Below are 20,240 nucleotides of genomic sequence, written 5' to 3'. Positions count from 1 at the left end.
AATAGTAAATTGAAGGGAAATCCTGAAGTTTCAAGAAATGATACTTAACCTGATCAGGATCCAGAAGGTGAGGCTGGTATGGACATGAAAGAAACCAATACAGATAATGTATCACAGCTCCAATCGTTACGAAAGCTCATTACTGATTTTTTTTTTTTTTCGAATAGCCTAACTCAAATGATTTCAGATAATGCTTATTTTCTGATGAAGTTTAAAGTTGCTTTTAAGGATACTTATACTTCAAAGTTTTTTTTTAAATTTTCACAAAGTAAATAAAGTAATATTCTAGGTGCAAGGCAAGTCTACTAATACATCTTCCCATTTGTTATCTCCCACAGAAGTATTCTTCGATTTATAAAACAAAACAATTGCCTAGCCCTGTTATTGTTCCAGATCAAACTAATTTGCAGGCCACTAGGATCTTAACCTTATGTAGTGTTACTTAACCTGTTTAGATAGAACAATTTTGGACAGTTTTCCAGAAGCTTCTGCAGTAGCCTCTGTACCATGGTCCAAGAGTTTTCTTGCTTGATGGTGTGATGGGCAAGCTTAATAGAGAGGCCATGGAATGCCTGGTAGTTTATCAAGACGTTGTCTTTTCCTAATTCCTTATCTTCCTCACAATTATTCCTTCTCAAAACCATCCTTACTGTCCTCCCTTCAGTTGCAGTAGCTGTCCTGGAGGGTACTTAGCCTTGCATGGTGTGTTGGCTCCACCATGTTGACCAATTTTATCTGAGTTTTTATCTTCAGTCTATGGGTTGTATCAATCACTTTATATATATTTTTGTACATGTTTATTTTTGTTGTCATCACTATTGTTAACTTTGTTTTTTTAAGTATGATGAATCTTTTTTATTGCTTTTAATTTTTATCCTGTCCGGAGACATCAAGCAAAATCTGGGACCACTACATACCAGACTTTACCAGTGCCGTCTACAATTGCATCCAGACAGTATGATATTATTTTATGCTCAGAAACTTTGGCTTCTCAAATGAGGCACTTATCTGAGGTCCTTATTACTGGTTTTAAGAAACCAATAATTTTTAAATGGGATGCCATTCCTAGGGCAAGGGGAATAGTCTTGTATATTAGGTCTCAATACCCTGGTTCTCAGTCCTGCTGTGAATATGGATGTCATCAGATTCGTTAATAAGTTTGTGGCAGGCATAACAACTATTTTTGTACGATCTACAGGAATCCTGAGATTCCTAACATGGATAGTTGTATTTTTGATTGTTTCTTACCATTATGGTTATGATTCAAGAAGGTGAGGGAAAGGCCTCTGTTGTTTTTGTTGGTGATTTCAACACTCACCATAGGGAAAGATTTAATTTTGTTTCTCCCACTGATCATCATGGCTTACAAGCTGAATCAGGTTGTGAGCAAATCATAAGTGAAGCTATTCACAGGTCTGGTAACTGCTTGGACATAGTATACACTGACTCCCCTGGGATTATAACAAGTAAGGTTGGGTCTCTTTAATTTCATCAGCGGTGAAGACTGAGCAGCCTGTCCCTGATGTGTCATTCTCGTGTAAGATTTATATAAAATCTCAAGCAGACTGGAATGGAATTTTGAGTGATCTTTTGAACTTGAATTGATCACAATTGTATAATAGTGTTGTGCCTATTGTTCTTTTGAATGAGAATCGGTCAACATAATTAGTTGGCATATCTCTTCTCATATGCTAAAGTACTGAGTGAAAGGCAAACCCTGATTCAATGATGACTTCAGTCGTGCTTATTTGGAGAAGCAGGAGGCCTATCTTCTTTGGAAAGGTAATAGATCAGATTTGACTTGGAATAACTACACTATAGCTAAGAAGTTTTGCTCAGAGAGTTTATGCTTCAACTGAAAAGGAATACCAAGTAAACCATGAAAAAAAACCCTTTCTAGTACAACCCAAGAACATAAGTGGTGGGATACCATTAAATCTGCACTCATGGTGTAGATGTAATAGTTCCTCCTTTACTTAAACCAAATGGCTCTGTCACTCACTGCCCAAAGAAAAAGGCAACCCTTTTGGCTGATATGTTTAACAGTAAGAAGAGTAATAAGAAACTTGATCTTCCTCATTTTACTGAGGTTAAACAAACTAGTTTAGCTTTTTGGTTGCGTGAAATTAAAGCGGTCTTGATATACCTTGATGCATATGGAGGTGTAGATACAAATGGTATTTGTCCTCTTGTTTTTTTATCAAGACTGCAGATTTCTTGCTTCCAAAGTTATCTGTTATTATCCACAAGTTGGCAAGAAGAGGTTCTCTTAGCACTTGTTGGAGAATCGGTAAATTATGTAAATGTGTTTGTGGTAGCTCAAGTCCTGCTGATTACCACCCAATTTCCATAACTCTCATATTATCTTAGGTTTTTTAACGTCTTTTGACAAAATGTCTAAATAGGGTTGCTAAAGATAATCATCTCTTCCCTAGTTCGTAACTTGACTCTCGTAAAGCCCTTGGAGCATGTGATACCCTTCTTACGATCTCTAATTCTGTACAATCCCTTGATTGTGTTCAGGAAGTTCGTATGATTGGCCTTGATGTTAGTGCTGCCTTTGACCATGTTAATCACGAGGCTATTGCTTTCTAATTCAAACAGTTGTGAGTGGAATGGTCTTTTCATAGTATCTTTACTGAATTTTTAAGTGATAGATCGCAAGTTGTTGTTGTTGATGGGTATCATAGTAAATATATGAGTTTGATATCTGGTGTCCCTCCGGGTAGTGTTCTTGACCCATTACTTTCCATACTATATACACATTTAGTAGATCTTGGGTTGCTAAATCCCTTAATGGAGATCTAGCTAAAATTATTGCATGGTGCAAATTATGGGGCATGCAGTTGAAGCCTAACAAAACTCAAAGAATGATTGTAAGTAGGTCAAGGACACTGGCTCCTCAACATCGGGATCTCTGCAGTTGATATGTCATTAACTCTGTATGACACCTAAAATTTTAGGTGTTATTCTTGATAGAAAATGTACTTTTGAGAAACACGTAAGGTCTGTCTTTTCTACATACCACAAAAAATTGGCTTATGGAGAAATTCTTTTAAGATTTTCATTGATCAATCTATTCTGAAGAAGTGTTTTAATTCTTTTATTCTGCCTTGTTTCGAGTGTTTTTCTCCTGTCTGGTCTTCAGCTGCTGAATCTCATCTTAATTTGTTGGACAGGAACGTGCGGTCTATTAGATTTCTTATTCCTGATCTAGGTATTAATCTCTGGCACCGTCGTTCAATTAGTTTGTTGCGCATGTTGTATAAGATTTGTTATAATTCCAACCATCGTTTGCATTCAGATCTTCCGAGACATTACTATCTTGTTCGTAATACTAGGTATGCAGTTACAGTAATTTTAATAGTCATGCTTTCTCCATCATAAGGCTCAATACTACACAGTATTTTAGAAGTTTTATTCCAGCTGTGACCAAGTTCTGGAATGATCGTAATCAGGTAGTGTAATCGGCATAACTTCAAAATTTCAAACATGCAGCGAGTGTTTTTATGTTGAAGACGCTGGCATATATAAAAGATCTATTTTAATGTTGTTATTGTTCTTAAAATGTTTTATTTGAATTATTCCTTATTGCTCTTGCAGTTTATTTATTTCCGTTTTTCCTTTCCCCAATGTCATATTTTTCCTTGTTATAGCCTTTTGGCTTATATCATCCTGCTTTTCCAACTAGGATTGTGGCTTAGCTATTAATAATAATAATAATAATAATAATAATAATCATGATGATGATGATAGATAAATGTAGCATACTTGAGGGCCTTTTTACTTAAAACTGGCCAAGGGAGTTTTGTCTCTGCCTCCCTTTTAAGAGGTTTCTGAAATACCTAATGCGTAATCATTATAAAAATTTATGGCTCTGCTGGGTACTGCCTGATCTAGCTAATTTTCCCAATATAATTTTTAGCAACTTCTTTATCTGAAAAGGAATCCTGCCTATTCCCTACAACACCATGAATGTGACTCCCCATTTTAAATTTATCAAACCAGCCATGACTAGCCTTAGATTTTTTACTAGAATCTCAATCATCACGTTTTCCTAGTGGTTTTAATGTGTGAATGATTTCCGCTGGCATGCTATCGCCGACCAATTTTTCAACTTCCTTAATGGTCTTTCTTCTTTTTCTAGATAGAGGTAACACACCTTTTGTTACATTTACTTTTTTAAATACTTTTCATATTTTTCAAAATCGTACAGATAGATGATTTTCGTACACAATGCTCTTTGGAAATGTCAGTCAAGTTGAAGCCTCTTTGCTACTTTCATAAGTCTAGAGGGGTTTTCAAAACCCTTTTTAGCTTATCACTGCCACAACTAACCTTACCTTTTTTTGGAGCCATTGTATACGGATAAACACAACAAAACATAAAATTGACGAAAAAGATAACAGAATATTTTGCGGGTCTGAATTGGGAAAGAGCTACGCATAAACGGGCCAATTGCCTTTTTGTCTCGGACGTGTCTTTTGCTTTGATTAAGCGTTTCCACATGTACACGTTTTTTCTCGAGGATGTTCAACCTCCGGATGTTTATTCGAATTCCAGGGTGAAAAAAAAAATCGAAAATTTTATTTGATTGCCAAACTGTCCTAGTTCTGGAGTGTTTGATCTCCAAGGTATGACTTTCAGTATAAATACACAGTACTTAATAGTTTGTTACTGACCCAGAAATACATAATTGAATTTTAACATTTGCAATAATACTTGAAGCAGATAACTGCAAGCCTAGATTATTATTATCAGTATTATTATTATAATTATTATTATTACTTGCTAAGCTACAACCCTAGTTGAAAAAGCTGGATGCTATAAGCCCAGGAGCTCCAACCGGGAAAATAGCCCAGTGAGGAAAGGAAAAAGGAAAATTAAATATTTTAAGAAGAGTAACAACATTAAAATAAATATCTCCTATATAAAATATAAATACTTTAACGAAACAAGAGGAAGAGAAATAAGATGAGAGTGTGTGCTCGAGTGTACCCTCAAGCAAGAAAACTCTAACCCAAGGCAGTGGAAGACAATGGTACAGAGGTTATGGCACTACCCAAGATTAGAGAACAATGGTTTGATTTTTGAGTGTCCTTCTCCTAGAAGAGCTGCTTGCCATAGCTTAAAGAGTCTCTTCTACCCTTACCAAGAGGAAAGTGGCCACTGAACAGTTACAGTGCAGTAGCCCCTTGAGTGAAGAATTGTTTGGTAGTGTGTGGTGTCAGGTGTATGAGGACAGAGGATAATATGTAAAGAATAGGCCAGACTATTCAGTGCGTGTGTAGGCAAAGGGAAAATGAACTGTAACCAGAGAGAAGGATCCAATGTAGTACTGTCTGGCCAGTCAAAAGACCCCATAACTCTCTAGCGGTAGTATCTTAACGGGTGGCTGGTGCCTTGGCCAACCTGCTACCTACTACCTAGATGCATGATTACAGTATTCACTATGAATCTATAGCCCTTAATAGCTGAAATGAATAATTTCTTTTCCTAAAAAAGAAGACGCTAGAAATTTATACCTATAAAAATAACATTCCATCGCCTATGATAGAAGTTATTAAAAAACTTTCGCTTGGAACCTAAAATAGACCATGTAGAGATCATCAAAAACCCTTTGTCTCTGAGAACGTGGTGAACAGTTTCCATGCAGTAAGATGTAGCATGCAGGAGTTTGGCAGTACTGACTTTAAAACAGGTTGGCAATCTCTTTGAACATTCTGACAGCAAAGGCCACTGATCTGTAAACCAATCTCTTTATGCCTTAAAGAGAACTACTAGTGTTATTCTTTTGTTCACAGACACTCTAAACTTGTTTATCATAGCTTGAAATATGAAAAACGGAGGAAACACATACAAATCCAGATCCAAACACCCCTGTCACAGGGAATACACCTTTTATGCTTAAGGATCTGTAACAGGACAGCAAACCACTTTTATCTGTTGATGAGCAATGTCACAAAAATGTCCATATTTAGTCTTCCCCGCTAATTCCCCCAACTTATGGACATTGTATAACGAATGCAGAGAACAATTGTTTGAAAAAGAAAACTAAAAATTCTATTTCTCAAGATTTTCGACCTCCCTGAAATGAGTCAAAAAGTATTATGCCCCTGAAATTAGTTTTAATTTATATCCGCTATCCGAGATGGGAATTCCGACTTTGTTAACTTTATCTGTATATAAGCCAATTCTGTTCTATTGCCGGGAAACTAAGCCACACACTTTCCCATTACCTGTAACTCCTGATCCTGTAGTCAACACTGCTAAAAGTTCCAGGTAATTGATATGAAGAGTTGTTTATCCTCGATCACCTCCTGGTAGATAGAGATAATCTAGGGTTGTACCTCATCCTTCGAGTGGAAGATTCGTGAAAGAGAGATGTCTGGAACCCTAACTCCCTGGGGATAACTGATGACAATTTAGTCACTAGTTAAAGTTTGATCTGCATTAATGGAATAAAAATGGCATTTACATGGAATTCCCCTGTTCCAATTCTAATTGAGATGATGTGGGAGAGCTCCTTAAACAGGAACTACTGTATACTTATTATCATTTCCATCCTCAGAGGTGTAATCGAAAGGGCCCATCTAAAATTCACCAGGACTCCCAGTCCTATTGATCCAGAATTCTTTCTATTAAAGCGTTCAAAAATAGCTAATCGTCCTGGTATAAAAGAACCCCGATTCTGTCCTGGGACAGAAAAAGAGGCAATTGAATTGGTAAACCTTTGAACCATTTACAAACTAAAGGATAATCCTTCAATTTGCTGTAGAGGAATGTTTAAGTACAAATTTGTTAAATCTTTCAAAAACGTTAATCACTTTTTCATACTGGCCCCTAAGACTCTTGATGGTGTTTCCTAGAAAACCTTGGTGATAACTGTTAACCGTCACATCGTCCAATGTTTTGGGGACTAGGAAAAAGCTGTTGTAAACCCCTGCTGATGGATCCAACACCTTTTCTATCACATTCTTCTTTAGAAGTTTTGCCATCTCTATTTTCAAAATATGGACCACCTTTGCTGAATTGTTGAGATAACAAGGCATAGGTATTAGTTCTGTAGACAAAGGAAGATTAGAGAACAGAGGTATTCAATATCACTATTTGACTACAGACAGCATTCACGGCTTGGAATGCATACTTTACCATACTTTATAAAATTGGGAAAAGCTCTGAATAATAGACTGATTCTCAATAAGGTATCCTTTTTATTTAAAGCTTCAATTTATGTCCTGCCCTCTTGGCTAAAGAGCTACCATAACAATTATTTATCATAATTTTCATGCAAAAATACATCTTTTATATTCAATATCATGAAATATAACTACTAGAATTCATTGTGGTGAGCTAAGGATGCAAATTATTTCTATGAACCTCCCCTTATGTTCATATTGCATCTCTCTGGAAGCTCGATTATATGGATTTTTACCCCAAATCTAAAATAGAATAGTTTTTTTTTTCCATCCAATACTCTTAGGCCACTAGTAAAGTAATAAGTCAATCTAGCAGTTAATGACAATAAACCAATGGTTTTGCCAAGCAATGCCGTCTTTGCCTTCATTTTGCATTATTGTCTGGTTAAATGTCAGGCCCCGAACTCCAGATTGTTCATCATTTTGGTTTAAAGGGCTTTTAGAGATGTTTCCTTGATTTGTTAATAATTACTGCATAGATTGTTCAAGGGAATCGTTTCTGTGTGATAATAATCTGCATTCTCCTTAGTTCTTGTGTTGATTTTAGTGACCCATATGGTAGTATGAAAGCTTCATTTCTCCTCTTATAGAAAAGTATGTTTCTATGGTTACTGATCAGATAAAAAGTTCATAGCATAGAAATAAACTTGATTTTAGTTCAGGGCAAAATCTAGAGAATACCAGACTAGTTGATTATAGCTGTGATGATAACGATGATGACATAACAGGAATTAACTCCAGTACAGCTCTTGACTTGAATAGTTTAATAGTGATGAGCTTTTTTTTTATGAAATCTAAGAAGGCTAGTGAGTCGAGTCTTCGGTTAACAGCAGTAATTCTAAAGCAACTTGCCATATTTCGAACCATAACCTTATTTCTCGAATTGAGTCTACTATTGCTCCATTTAGTAAGGGTTGTGATTGTGCTCAATATATTAAAGATTCAAGATACTCTAACAGTGTCTCAATTTCTTTATTTTCTTTAGACCATTCTGCTTCAAAACCCTCACCATCCGACGGTCCTATCCGATATTTTAGATTGTGATGCAGAAGATTGAGTTAATAGCCTGGATCTTAATATCCTGCCACAAAATGAAGTAAACATTCTAAAGCAAACCCTTATATCATATGTGGAATGTGTGGCATATCGTACCATTCTTTAGATTAAAATTTATCGCTTAAAGTTTTGGAAAAAAAAAAAACTGTTCATTTGCATCATGTTTTACAAGGCAGTGTGCATTGTTCGCTTGCAATCTTGGCCACTAGCTCATCACTAGTTAACTCTAATAGTGTAAATGTTGATGCTAGTGCCTCAATGCTGAAACGAATCCCATGATAAACAAATGTGCAGCAGTTCCTGTACAAAGTAAACGGATGATAAGACCAGTAAGGTCTTGGATCTTTCTCTTGAACGGGAAGGTGAGGATGGAGAAAACACAAGAAGAACCTGACTCTGATGAGGTATCTTCTTTCCACTCACTACGGAAACATTTCTTTAAAATATCCAAATAAGTTACTAAAGGTAAACTCTCGTGCTAGTTACTTCTAAAATGGCTTATATACATAAATTTTCTCAATTTATTTTGGTTAGTATTAATGAATTACTATATCAACCACAAAGAATTCTGTTATTTTTTGCAGGTCACCAAGATGTATTTTTTTTTTTTTTTTGAAGAATTGATAATGTTATTCTATTAGATGAATGTGTTTGGGGTAGCTCATATTGAGTCTTATGATGGAGAAGGCATGAATGTTAGAATTAACAGCATACACAGTACCATATACAGGATGGTGCAGTCTGTAAAGATCCAAATGCAAAGGATGGTCAGAATGATGAAAGATCTTAGGTAAAATACATAAAGAATTACCTGAATAACAGTGCCAAAGGTTAATATCTATATCAAGAATAAGAAATTTGATCAATTGCAAGTTTTTGTCTAACAAATTAAGATGAAATTCAGCAATTGAAGACCAGACAGGAGAACAATACTTGAAACAAAGCAGAATACAAAAATTAAAATCCTTCCTTAAAATAGATTCATCACCGAAAACCTTAAAAGACTTTCTCAATAAGCCAATTTATTGCAATTAAAGAAAAAACAGAATGAATGTTTTTCTCAAAAGTAAACTTGCTATCAAGAATCGCACCTTAAAGAAACATTGTCAATGGAAAGATATAGATGTAGAGGAGCTACTGGTCTCAACTTTCTTATGGGTCTTGTTAGGGCTCAACTTCATACCCCATAATTCGCTAGATCTCTATTACGGTATTCAGCATTACCCGATCTAAATTTAGGAGATATAAACTAGACAAAAAGAGTAGCATATGCAACGAGCTTGTTTTCTACGCCAAACTACATATCATGTTTATATAGCATGAAAAGTAATGGGTCAAGAACATTACCCTTAGGAGCACCAGATATTACATTGCTATACTCACTATGTTGCCCATCAATAACTACTCTTTGCAATCTATTTCTTAAAAGATTAATTAATGAGGTTAAAAAAGACCCACCTACTCCCAGCTGTTTGAGTTTGAAAACATGGGTTTCGTGATTAATATGGTCAAAGGCAGCGCCAAAATCAAGGCTAATCATACGAATTAAGCATAGGTCCATTTAATGTTAACTCTACCTTGTAAAACTGAAAATCTGCTAGCCGCTGAGCTTACATTAGACCGAGCTCACTGCCATCCAAAACATATTGCAACTGTTCAACTTTCTCTGCAGCTTTAAGTGATTTATCTAAAAATTATCGTTTCTATTCTATAGGAACCATGCAATGATTAATTCCATTAGTATATGTATAAAGTGATTGATCATAAGTGTTTTCTTCATAGAGTGGAGGGATATTAGGACCTTCTATTTCGTAAAGAGCAGACTGGATCATGGATAAACGAAGGCTTTACCAAAGAAAGACCTGAAGTAGAGTGTAAGGCGCATTTAGAGGCAATCAGGTCTTACTGAATGGTGATCTAGAACTTGCGGAAAAACTTGAAGAATTAGTCTACGATTCGAAACAGATATCACTGACTGCCAAAAGACTCACTCTTGTCTTGTTAGATTCAACAAACAGAGCAAAAGTATAATAATCAATTAACCTAGGCTTCTCTGGATTTTTCCTAATCTGAGCGATAATTTTATTCTAATGAGACAAAAAGAAGTTCCTTATCCCTTAGCAATAATTCCCTTGAAGAACTTTCGCAGGAATTACTAATAAATCAAGAAGAATGCATTGATTGTTATTGCCAATAATCTAAATGAGAAACACCACTCTACCTGCAGAGGGTACACATCGATGTATCCAAGAGATCAATTAAAAGACAGAAGACAAAAAGGCTACGACGTAACAAAACCATGGTTATTGCCATTAGCCGCCAGAATATCTCAATGGTGTACTAGAGGTGCAAACATATTGAAAGGAATGAAAATGGGAAATTTTTAGTTTTAGGGTATACTTCGATACAAAGCCGAACTTCGTGAAAGATACAATATAAACATCAGGGGAATTGAATGTTTTTTTTTTTTTTTAAAGATTGTCAGTTACTTAGACTGCTGTAGTAAAACAATATACTTTTTAAATAAAATATTATAGTTTGTTGGTAACTGTAAGTTACCCGTTTACTTTCATTTGTTACTGGTTTGAAACTTAAGGCGTTAAATTGTTAAAATAGCCAAGAATTAGGAGGCCTTCCCTAAATCTTTAAGAAAAAAGGTTGTATCTGTCATAGATAATTAACACACATAGTTTCCGTGTGGGACTGCAGTATACCGTTATTGAAAAGGTTTAGTTTCTTCTTCATCTTACTATTCTTGCTCTAGGGTAGATAATGGACTTGTATAGGCCTATGATAATGTAAAAATATCTTTAATTTATTACTGTGCTTTTAACTGTATTTATGATCGTGCATATGCTCACATCGTGATCCACATGTTAATAGTAGCATCTGGAACAATAAAAGGTGATTAACTATAACTGCAACATAGGAGTGATCCTAATGAGAGCTGCCTTCATTAAATATCTATGGTGGTAATTGCTGAAAAAAATAAATTCAGTGATGTCACTGCATTTTTGAGATTTGATGCTTTTATAGACCAGTGACATTTTAATTATGAAACTTACTTTTTGTTTTGAAATTTTCATATTCTGGAACCCTTATTCATTGTATGATTTGGCAAAATAAAACTATGTTATTCCAGTTTGTGTCTAGAGAATAGTTATGTAGGGCATAGGGTGATCAACGGTGACCTGGTCTCTCCACAGGGCAATCCACGACTTGGTGAAAACTTTGATGCAACATTCCGCAATGCACGGCTGGAGAATACACCTACAGATAAAAAGATTATGGAGCATCTGGACCCAGATGCGTTCCACTCATTCTCCTATACCAACCCATTCTATGAACCTGTACTTTCAGAACAGCTCTTTTCAGATGAGGATTAAGACGTTCATGATAGGTTATTTATGATAAATTTATTTACAGCATGGTAAATCCACTATGATTTGAACTTCCCCTTAGTAACATTAGAAGCTCATTCTCATTTAATAGAAAGGGAGTTGTCAAGTAGCTCACTTTTGTTTTTGCGATGAAAGTAATACTTAAGTCTTACTTTGTGTGGTCGTTTAGATATGTGCATATTTAAAATTTTAATTTTTGAAACTTTTAGTGTGTATGTGTAGTTGCCGCACAAGCTATTTTATGTAATTGTCAGTGATGTACAATATACATAGTTAATTATGAATTTGGTTGATTACAACTCTGGCAAACATTCTTTTCAAGAGTAATAAGACAAAACCCTAAAAAAGCTGTTGCTCTCTCGTGAATTGCATATGCCAGTTTTATGTAAAAAACAACAAGAGATTAGTTATGGTTCATAGTAGCAGTATTCATTTTCTTTTAGTAGAATATAATGGTGTAATTTTGATTGGGCAAGTCCGCAGTCTTTCTCATACTATAAGCTGTAAAAATACAGCTGATCATTAGATTTTTCATATGTTGTTATATAAGTGTATTAATTTGAGAAGTGAATGACAATCATTCAGTTAATTCACCCCTCCCTTTCATTTGAAGTGTAATTTCCCAGCTTATAAGAAGATTTGTGTGTTAAACCAATACGTGTGTACCTGTAAGTTAACATGCTTGTGGATGGTGGCTGCTGACCATCTACATTGCATAGCATTTTGATTAATTATTTGAGTTTTCCATTCATTTTATCTCATCTAAATTATTTATGAAATAAGTTGGTTCAAGAATTTCGTTTATCAGAAAAAAATTACCTAATAGAAACAATTCTTTCCATGATATTTTTTTTTTCAAGATTTTAAGATTTGTTCATAAGTTTATTATTCATAGTCCTCATTGAAACATTGTGCAAACGTAGTTACGAAAATATGTTAGTTATTACAGGAGAGCAACTTCTTTACATACTCATGCCTAAATACTGTAATCATCGTTACATATTTCTCAGAATATAAGTAGTATATGATGTGAATCTAAAGTGAAATTTACATTATTACCTGTCAGTTTTTCAAGTTTAACACGTCGGATCAGTATTTGTGAATTTACTGTCAAATGCAAGAATACGGACACTCAAGTCATTTTTATTTTCTTTTTTGTAGCATCATTAAAAGTAGCCATTTAATTAAATGTCTTGCTACTGTTATTGGTACAGTATTTTTTTAATATTATTCAGGTAGGAGTATGAGATTATTTATAATTCTAGGTTTCAGTACATTTGAGTGATGACAGTAAGAAAAATGAAGAATATCTTAACTGATCCTATCAATCATAGTCTTTTTTTTTATATTATTCTTCACTAAGGGATTAATAATTAGGACTACGTACAATATTGAAATGTAAATTATAGAACTTTTTCGGGAATTAAGGTTTCTTTGTTTTGAATTTGTAGATATTTTATTATCCTTTAAATATTGGAACTTATGTTCTTGTATCACAATAACTTATTAGAAATCATTTTTATTTAGCTGGGAGAAAGGGAGGGCAGAATAAGATATAATTTTAGTCCCCTAATTGCGGGTCCCATGAACTGTAAGCCTTCCGTTTGCATATGTGTAAGAAATAACCATTCAGTATTTACCTATAATATCATTCCTTAAATTTAGGAGAAAGTGATAGAGTAATTTTAAAAGCTAGCAATGTTTGTTGTGCTTTCTTTACTGCCCTATAGTGGAATTATCTATATGGATTGGGCTTTTGTGTAAGTGTAAATGAACTTTCAGACTTTACATAACTGTGGATTGAGGTAGGTGTTAATGAGTACATTATAAAATTATGGACTATTTTGTACCTTTAGCTTAACAGATTGGTCCTGGATATGCTCTTACCTTTGTGGAAACTTAGTACGGTAACCTGAAGTATTTGTGATGTTTTGTAAATAATTATAGGAAATTTGTAAAATAGTCTATTTGAAATGTGAGTCATCTTTAGTTTCATTATTAATCAGCATTTTAATAAAAAGATATATCGCTACTACTGTTTAGGTGGATATTAAAAATGTTAATGGAAGACAATATATTATTGTTCCTAGTTACGTAGCTGTTAGAAATAAAAGTGTTTATTGCTTATCCTGTTAACCCCTATTTCCATAATCTTTCTTAAGGTTCTATGATTATTATTGTATTATATAGACCTTCTATACAAATAAGTATATATATATATACATATCTATATAATATATATACTGTGTATATATATATTATATATATTATACACATATTATATATATACTGTATATATATGAATATATAAGTATAGTAATGAGTGTATGTTTGTCATAAAATACCTATTTACACATACAGTATTCAAACAGATACAAAAGCACTCTGCTTTCTTTGCCAAATTAAATTCCAAAACATATACAGTATGTTTACAATCATTCACTCATTACATAATGCACATTGTATATGGTTTTGTATACATATACAATTGATTTATTATGCTGGTGGCATCCTGTTGTGAGCTTTGTAATATTTCTACTGAGGTCAAATGGGAATGACTTATTACAGCAGTGCAACATTCCACTTGTTACTTGATACTCTTTGTTGAAGATTATTACAAAGATTTTAAGATCTTATGTAGACTATATTTAGCTAGAATCTTGACTTTTCCTGAAATTGTCTCAATAATTGTATCGCCTTCAGGCAATGAAAATAGATTTTAAGAAAGTACTGTCTGATATTTTACACATTAATGTAATCCTTTTTAAGGTATGCACTGTTATATTACTGTAACATCTTGTAGTTTTAACTCTATAAAACCATTGCAGCATACAACTGTAATTGCAATATGATATTGATGTACAATTTTGAAGGTAGTAGCTAGCCATCAGTCCACATGATTGTTTCAAGTCTTTCTTACCAGTATGGCCGTTGCAGTAGTAGCAAGAGCAGAAAATAGAATATGCTGGTAGCTTCTAAATGGTTTGATGAGTTGGCAGTATGTCTTTTGTGCTTCATACCATTGAACTCTAGCATATTTTCATGCATTTTGCAGTGACATTAGTCTGTGAGACTGTCTTGAGCCCGATTTTTAGTAAATATCAGATTAAAGTATTCTAGAGTTCGATGAGGTACAGCACTGCTATACAATCAGACCTATTGGCATTTAGGAAAGTAAGGATTTTAAATTTGAACTGACTTAGTTGTATTCTCATACTAAAATCATGTGTACTAGAGACATAATTGATGTCATCCAGATGTTTTTGATGTCGTATATGAGCTTAAACAGCAGATTGAAGAATTCACAACTGTATTTAATGAATGGAGACTGAAATTTTGTTCTAAGCCCTTTTGTGCAAAATGAGATTGATTGAAGGCAATAAAAGAAAGTAATATTATGATATCTTCATGCACAACAAACATCCTAACCTTGATATTCAAATCATTCAGAAGATCTCTTCAATAGATTATTTATAAATACAATACCGGTTAGATTCTTCATAAAATAGTATCGATATTGACAAGGGGGTGTTCAACATATTCAGAATGATTTTTTTTATAACAATAGGATATACTACGAGCCTTTACACACATTGAGGATTAAAATTTCTAAGGTTCTTTTATATATAATTTATCATGCATGGAGGGCTTTTTCTGGCATACAGTTGTAAGGTAGATAGGTTACTTTTTTCACGAAAGCATTTTAGCAAAAGGAAAACAGTAGGCATATAAGGGCTTATAAAACTTAAGGAGAAAAGTTGCCAAGAAAGAGAAGGTACCTTATTTATTGATCAATTCAAGTTTTTCTAAATTCCTCTTCCTTTATCCAGCATAATTTTCAAATCTGTAAACTTCTAAATTCTGATCAGTAAGAAAAAAGATTAAAGCACAGATGATCATTCTTTTTGTGAGAAATGAATATTGAACTTGGGTAACTTCTGACAGTAACGACAAAATAGAAGCAATTTTCTTTTTTAAGTTGTCTCAAAGCTGGATTCATCTTAGCTAGGCCAAATTTAATTTTTTTATTATCTGGTTTCTTTTTAAGGAATACAGAAATGTCACTACAGTACACAATTTAACAAATATTTATTAAATATTTGTTCATGTGTCAAGGAACATAATATACATTAGTAGTTGGAAGGTAAGTTGTTATGCTTGAAATGAGACAAATGCATATCTTTGGTAGCATGAGCTATGGTATAAAAGTCTAATTATTTTAGGTTATTGTTATTTATGCATTACTGAATCTTTCATGAGACGGTAATAGACAAGGGACATTACTTGGCTCATGAAATTTACTTTATATCATTGTTTGGTTTTATGTTGAATATATTTAGTTGGTCTTTAGTAAGTAAATAAACATAATTTCTTATGTCAATGCTTGTTCAGAACTTCAAGGTACCATTTAATGCTATTATAGCATTTTAAGTAAAGAATCAATTACTGTATGAAAAAAAATATTTTGACCAAAATAAAGTATTTTAAATTCATGTTCTGAAAACATATAATGCTGATCAGGTAAATCTTGTCATAGGTGTCACGAATGGTTTCAGTTATGCAAGATTATATTTACAGATATATCAGCATTTTTTCTCATTTACCTGTCGCTACGTGCAGCTATTATGTTTTGTCAAATGGTGACTTTGGTAAATTCATTTCATTGTGCCAATGATTTTGGGTACTACCTACTATTTGCATTCATTCATCTTATGTGTGGATTTTCTTTGTCTGCATTATAGATCTGCACTATATCCCTATGAACAGTACATCACTGTGCAGCCTAATATAACATCCATATTCGGAGTGATAACTGTACAATGTAGGTAAATGAAGGAATCTAAATTAATAATTATGATAATTTCCCTTAATATATTGTTTATTTTCTCAGTATCAATCGGATTTCTCAATAAAGTAGAGTAACCGTGAAGATTATTTCCACGGCTAAAAGAATTCCAGATTATCCCATATTTTTATGTGATAATCTTTATTTCTGAAGAATATTTTAGTTGAACCGTATACTACTATTATGTTGACTTAGGACAGTTTTCTTCCACAATCAATAACAAAACTGTTTTAATTTCATTAACCAATATTAGAGTACACAAATATAAAATCTGAACGATACTATAGCTAAATAACACAAATTGTATCACAGATTTGGCCACTGCGAAGCTATTAACAAATTTTAAGGAATTTCACTAATGTCCTGTGATACCTACAGTAGCATGGCGTACTGTAATTGTATTTTATTTTATGCCTGGTTTGGAGTTTGTTTTAAATTCAATTAATATTTTTTGCCATATAAAATATGCAACAAAATCATGCACTGACTCAGTTATTATTACTACAATTACTACTACTACTATTACTATTGTTATTATTATTATTATGATGATGATGATGATGATGATGAAAGTAACTTAATGAGACCACGGAGCATAATTTAATAGATAGCACCTGTAAATACGTGACAAAAAAAACTAATAACTATATAAGAAAACAAATAGAGAACTGTACTGTACTTAGAGAAAAAACCTAAAAATTTTTAAATAAGAAGTTTTGACTTTATGTATTCAACAGTTGAGAAAGTAAACACAATTAATTTAAAATCAACTTATTTGATATCTTTTTTTTTTTTTTTTTGCGTTCAATTCAATTTTGATGCCATCAAAACTATTTGATCACCATTGCCTATTGCAGTGTACGGAGTATATAATTTACTACAGTTTGGATGAGCTATGATGTGATGGAGCGTGAGAAAATGCACTTATTTAGGCTTTATACGTTTTGATATATTGCATTGGCAGAGAAGTTACAGCTGCACGATAAAATGCAAGTTTCATTAATATGAAAACGGTAATTTTTCTTTTGGGATTACTTGGATTTTCCATAAAAAAACTAAGAAAATTTAATGTAAAGTTTAGACATACTTTTGTAGTTGGTATGAAGGTTTTGAAATGCTAGATGATTTATATTGTACTTGAATCAACAGCCCAAAATTAAAAGTAGTTTCTATTCTCATAAATGGTGAAGTAAAATTTTTAAAAATTTAGTCTTGTACATATTTTTAGCAGAAAAAATAAATTACATCAGTTGTAATGGTATGTTTACGTAAATTTTACGAGATAAAACTTTATATACAGTCTGTTCATCAATTAATTTATCTGAATCTAGAAAAACATTTAGCATTACAAATAGATACTGGCCAAGAAGTAGTTATAAAGTGATTGATGATAGGTTTGTGGTGTTAGATTATATTAAAAAAATTTTAACGAGTCCCTTGGTAGAACTAGGTAAGTTAACATACAAGAAGTATAGTATCCATGTAATTTAGAACTTTCTAAATCAAGTCTTATAGAAGCACAAAACCATCCTATTGACCTCAAATTATCATATACCATTGTCATATATAGATATATTATGGGAAAGGAAGGGTCCTCCAAACTCTCGAGTAAAGTTGCCCCTTGTATTTGACCAAACAATAGCTAAGCCATCACTCAAAATCTTGAAGAGAAGTGAAAACCCCAAGCAACTCTTATAGTATTGCAGTTACTATGTATGCCATATTTAAAACCATAATTATAGTTAATTTAGTACATAGTGAATACAATTACCCTTACAACATTGTAATTTAATCTTACTGTAGGCAGTGTAAGCTTTTTAGGAAATGTAAAATTAAATACTTAGGAATTTCAGTAGTATTGGTGTAATAGAGGAAACATAATTCTCATCGTTATAAGTAACATCCTTGTGTATTAAGGATTGTGAGGAAGTCAAGTCACAGATTATATTGGCTTAGTCCCTCAATATTACTGGTAAAGTTAATACTGCTACTATATTGTGGTTTTGGTGTTCTTTTTATAAGGTCTTTTTCATGACTGATTACCCTAGGTAAAGGTAGTGAGGTAAGATGTTCTCACAACACTCTCCATTCATATCACAAATCTTTTTTAGAAAATTGTTATTTACGCATGGTACAGTATAGTTAAGTACATAATTTTATTTCCTTACATGAGTCTGCCTCATTACCTCATTATTAATATGTTAATCACAAAGGAGCTTTAGACAAGAACATTCACAAAAGACTAGGTTATAAAGATGATAAGTGTCTAGTAGTGGTATCACTGGTTGACTATTATACCTCAGACATTTTACATCTTCATTAGTGTATTGATAGTTATGAAATTTGTCTCTTTTTCCTTTGTGATTCAAAATCTTACGAGCTCTGTTGTGTCAAGCTTTTAAATTATTATATGATAAATAAACAAAAAATTATTCTATTTTTCATTGCGCCATCTCTCGGTCAGTAGATATGAAAAGTTGCATTATTGGAGAAAAACATTTGTGTGAAAAAAAAAAAAAATCTGGTAGACATACATACTTGGTTAGGGTTTATCAAGTTCAAGTAATTGAGTATTGAAAATTTCAGCGTTTCTATTTAACTACTTTTTTCATCAATATTAGTAGAAATGCTTATCTTTGTCGCTTATCTCACTTTCACACATGGTTAGAGGTCTACCTATTTACTGAAAGCAAAGATTATTTATAAAACCCTTCCCCAACATTTTTTTTTTTTAGAGTACGGTGTATTGCAAGCTCAGATATTATATAGGTTTTAATTCTCAATAAAACCACCAGCCCAAGGTTTAGAATTACTAAACACCTAGTAAAGGCACCTAAGAGAATGTCTTACAAAAACATTATGGTTAAAATAGTGCTCCAACTCCTGAAATGAATATCTACTATACTGATGAAGGTTTAGTTAGAATGATCTTGTAAAAGTTCAACTCTTTTCACTGGTATTTCTTAAAAATTCATACTGCCTTTCATATAGTTCTTTATTTTACTTTCATTTTTTTTCCATAAATTTCGTTATTGCACAAGTAAGTAAAAACTCCCAATTCCCTCTATTAGAATGTGTTTATTCGTACTGCTCTGGTTTTTTTCTCGTGCGATGTCAACTCGTGAAGAGACACGGATTGTAATACGTTCCATTGCTTGATTTATTTTATTAGTTCCAGCTGAAAAGGAATGAAGGCATCATTTTGCTAATTTGTACAGAAAATACCAATAGCTTGGATTCTGTACTTTATAAAAATGGCATCTATCCTAAATCTTGGATCTCTCTCTCTCTCTCTCTCTCTCTCTCTCTCTCTCTCTCTCTCTCTCTCTCTCTCTCTCTCTCTCAAGTTAGATTTGATCATTTATCTCATTATAAGTTCACTCCTGTATCATATGCATGGAAATGTGAATAGCAACATCAAGAATAAAAGAATTTATTTTAAAGAATATTGAAGAAAGACTTATCATTATATAAATACATACATTATATATATATATATATATATATATGTATATATATACTGTATATATATACTGTATATATATATATATACATACATATATATATACAGTATATATATATATATATATATATATATATATATATATATATATATAGTAATTAAGACATCCAGAGTATGAACAAAGGGAATTAATAGTGGTAAATAGAAAACTTTTGAACCAACTCTCATTTAAACTTTTGTGAGTCTTGATCCTCGAGACACCAAAATTTGAGGCT

At 32.9% G+C, this 20,240-nt stretch overlaps 1 protein-coding gene across 5 annotated transcripts in view; it reads left to right on the top strand.

Annotated features, from left to right (window-relative positions):
• The window catches only part of LOC137654607 (protein kinase C, brain isozyme-like), an 854,153-nt gene that overhangs the window by 767,537 nt on the left and 66,376 nt on the right, over positions 1 to 20,240 (top strand). The window contains exon 14 of one of the 5 annotated variants that reach the window (XM_068388393.1): positions 11,462 to 18,933. The exons of 2 other annotated variants lie outside the window; for them this stretch is intronic. In XM_068388393.1, coding sequence (XP_068244494.1) covers positions 11,462 to 11,641 — 180 coding nt within the window. In that variant the 3' untranslated portion in view covers positions 11,642 to 18,933. Of the gene's footprint in view, positions 1 to 11,461; positions 18,934 to 20,240 lie in introns of those variants that run through there. 2 more of the 5 variants (XM_068388391.1, XM_068388392.1) reach the window with 2 other exon arrangements.

Source organism: Palaemon carinicauda, chromosome 15, assembly GCF_036898095.1.
Source record: "Palaemon carinicauda isolate YSFRI2023 chromosome 15, ASM3689809v2, whole genome shotgun sequence".
NCBI lineage: Eukaryota > Metazoa > Arthropoda > Malacostraca > Decapoda > Palaemonidae > Palaemon > Palaemon carinicauda.
This window is presented reverse-complemented; position numbering and strand designations above follow the sequence as displayed.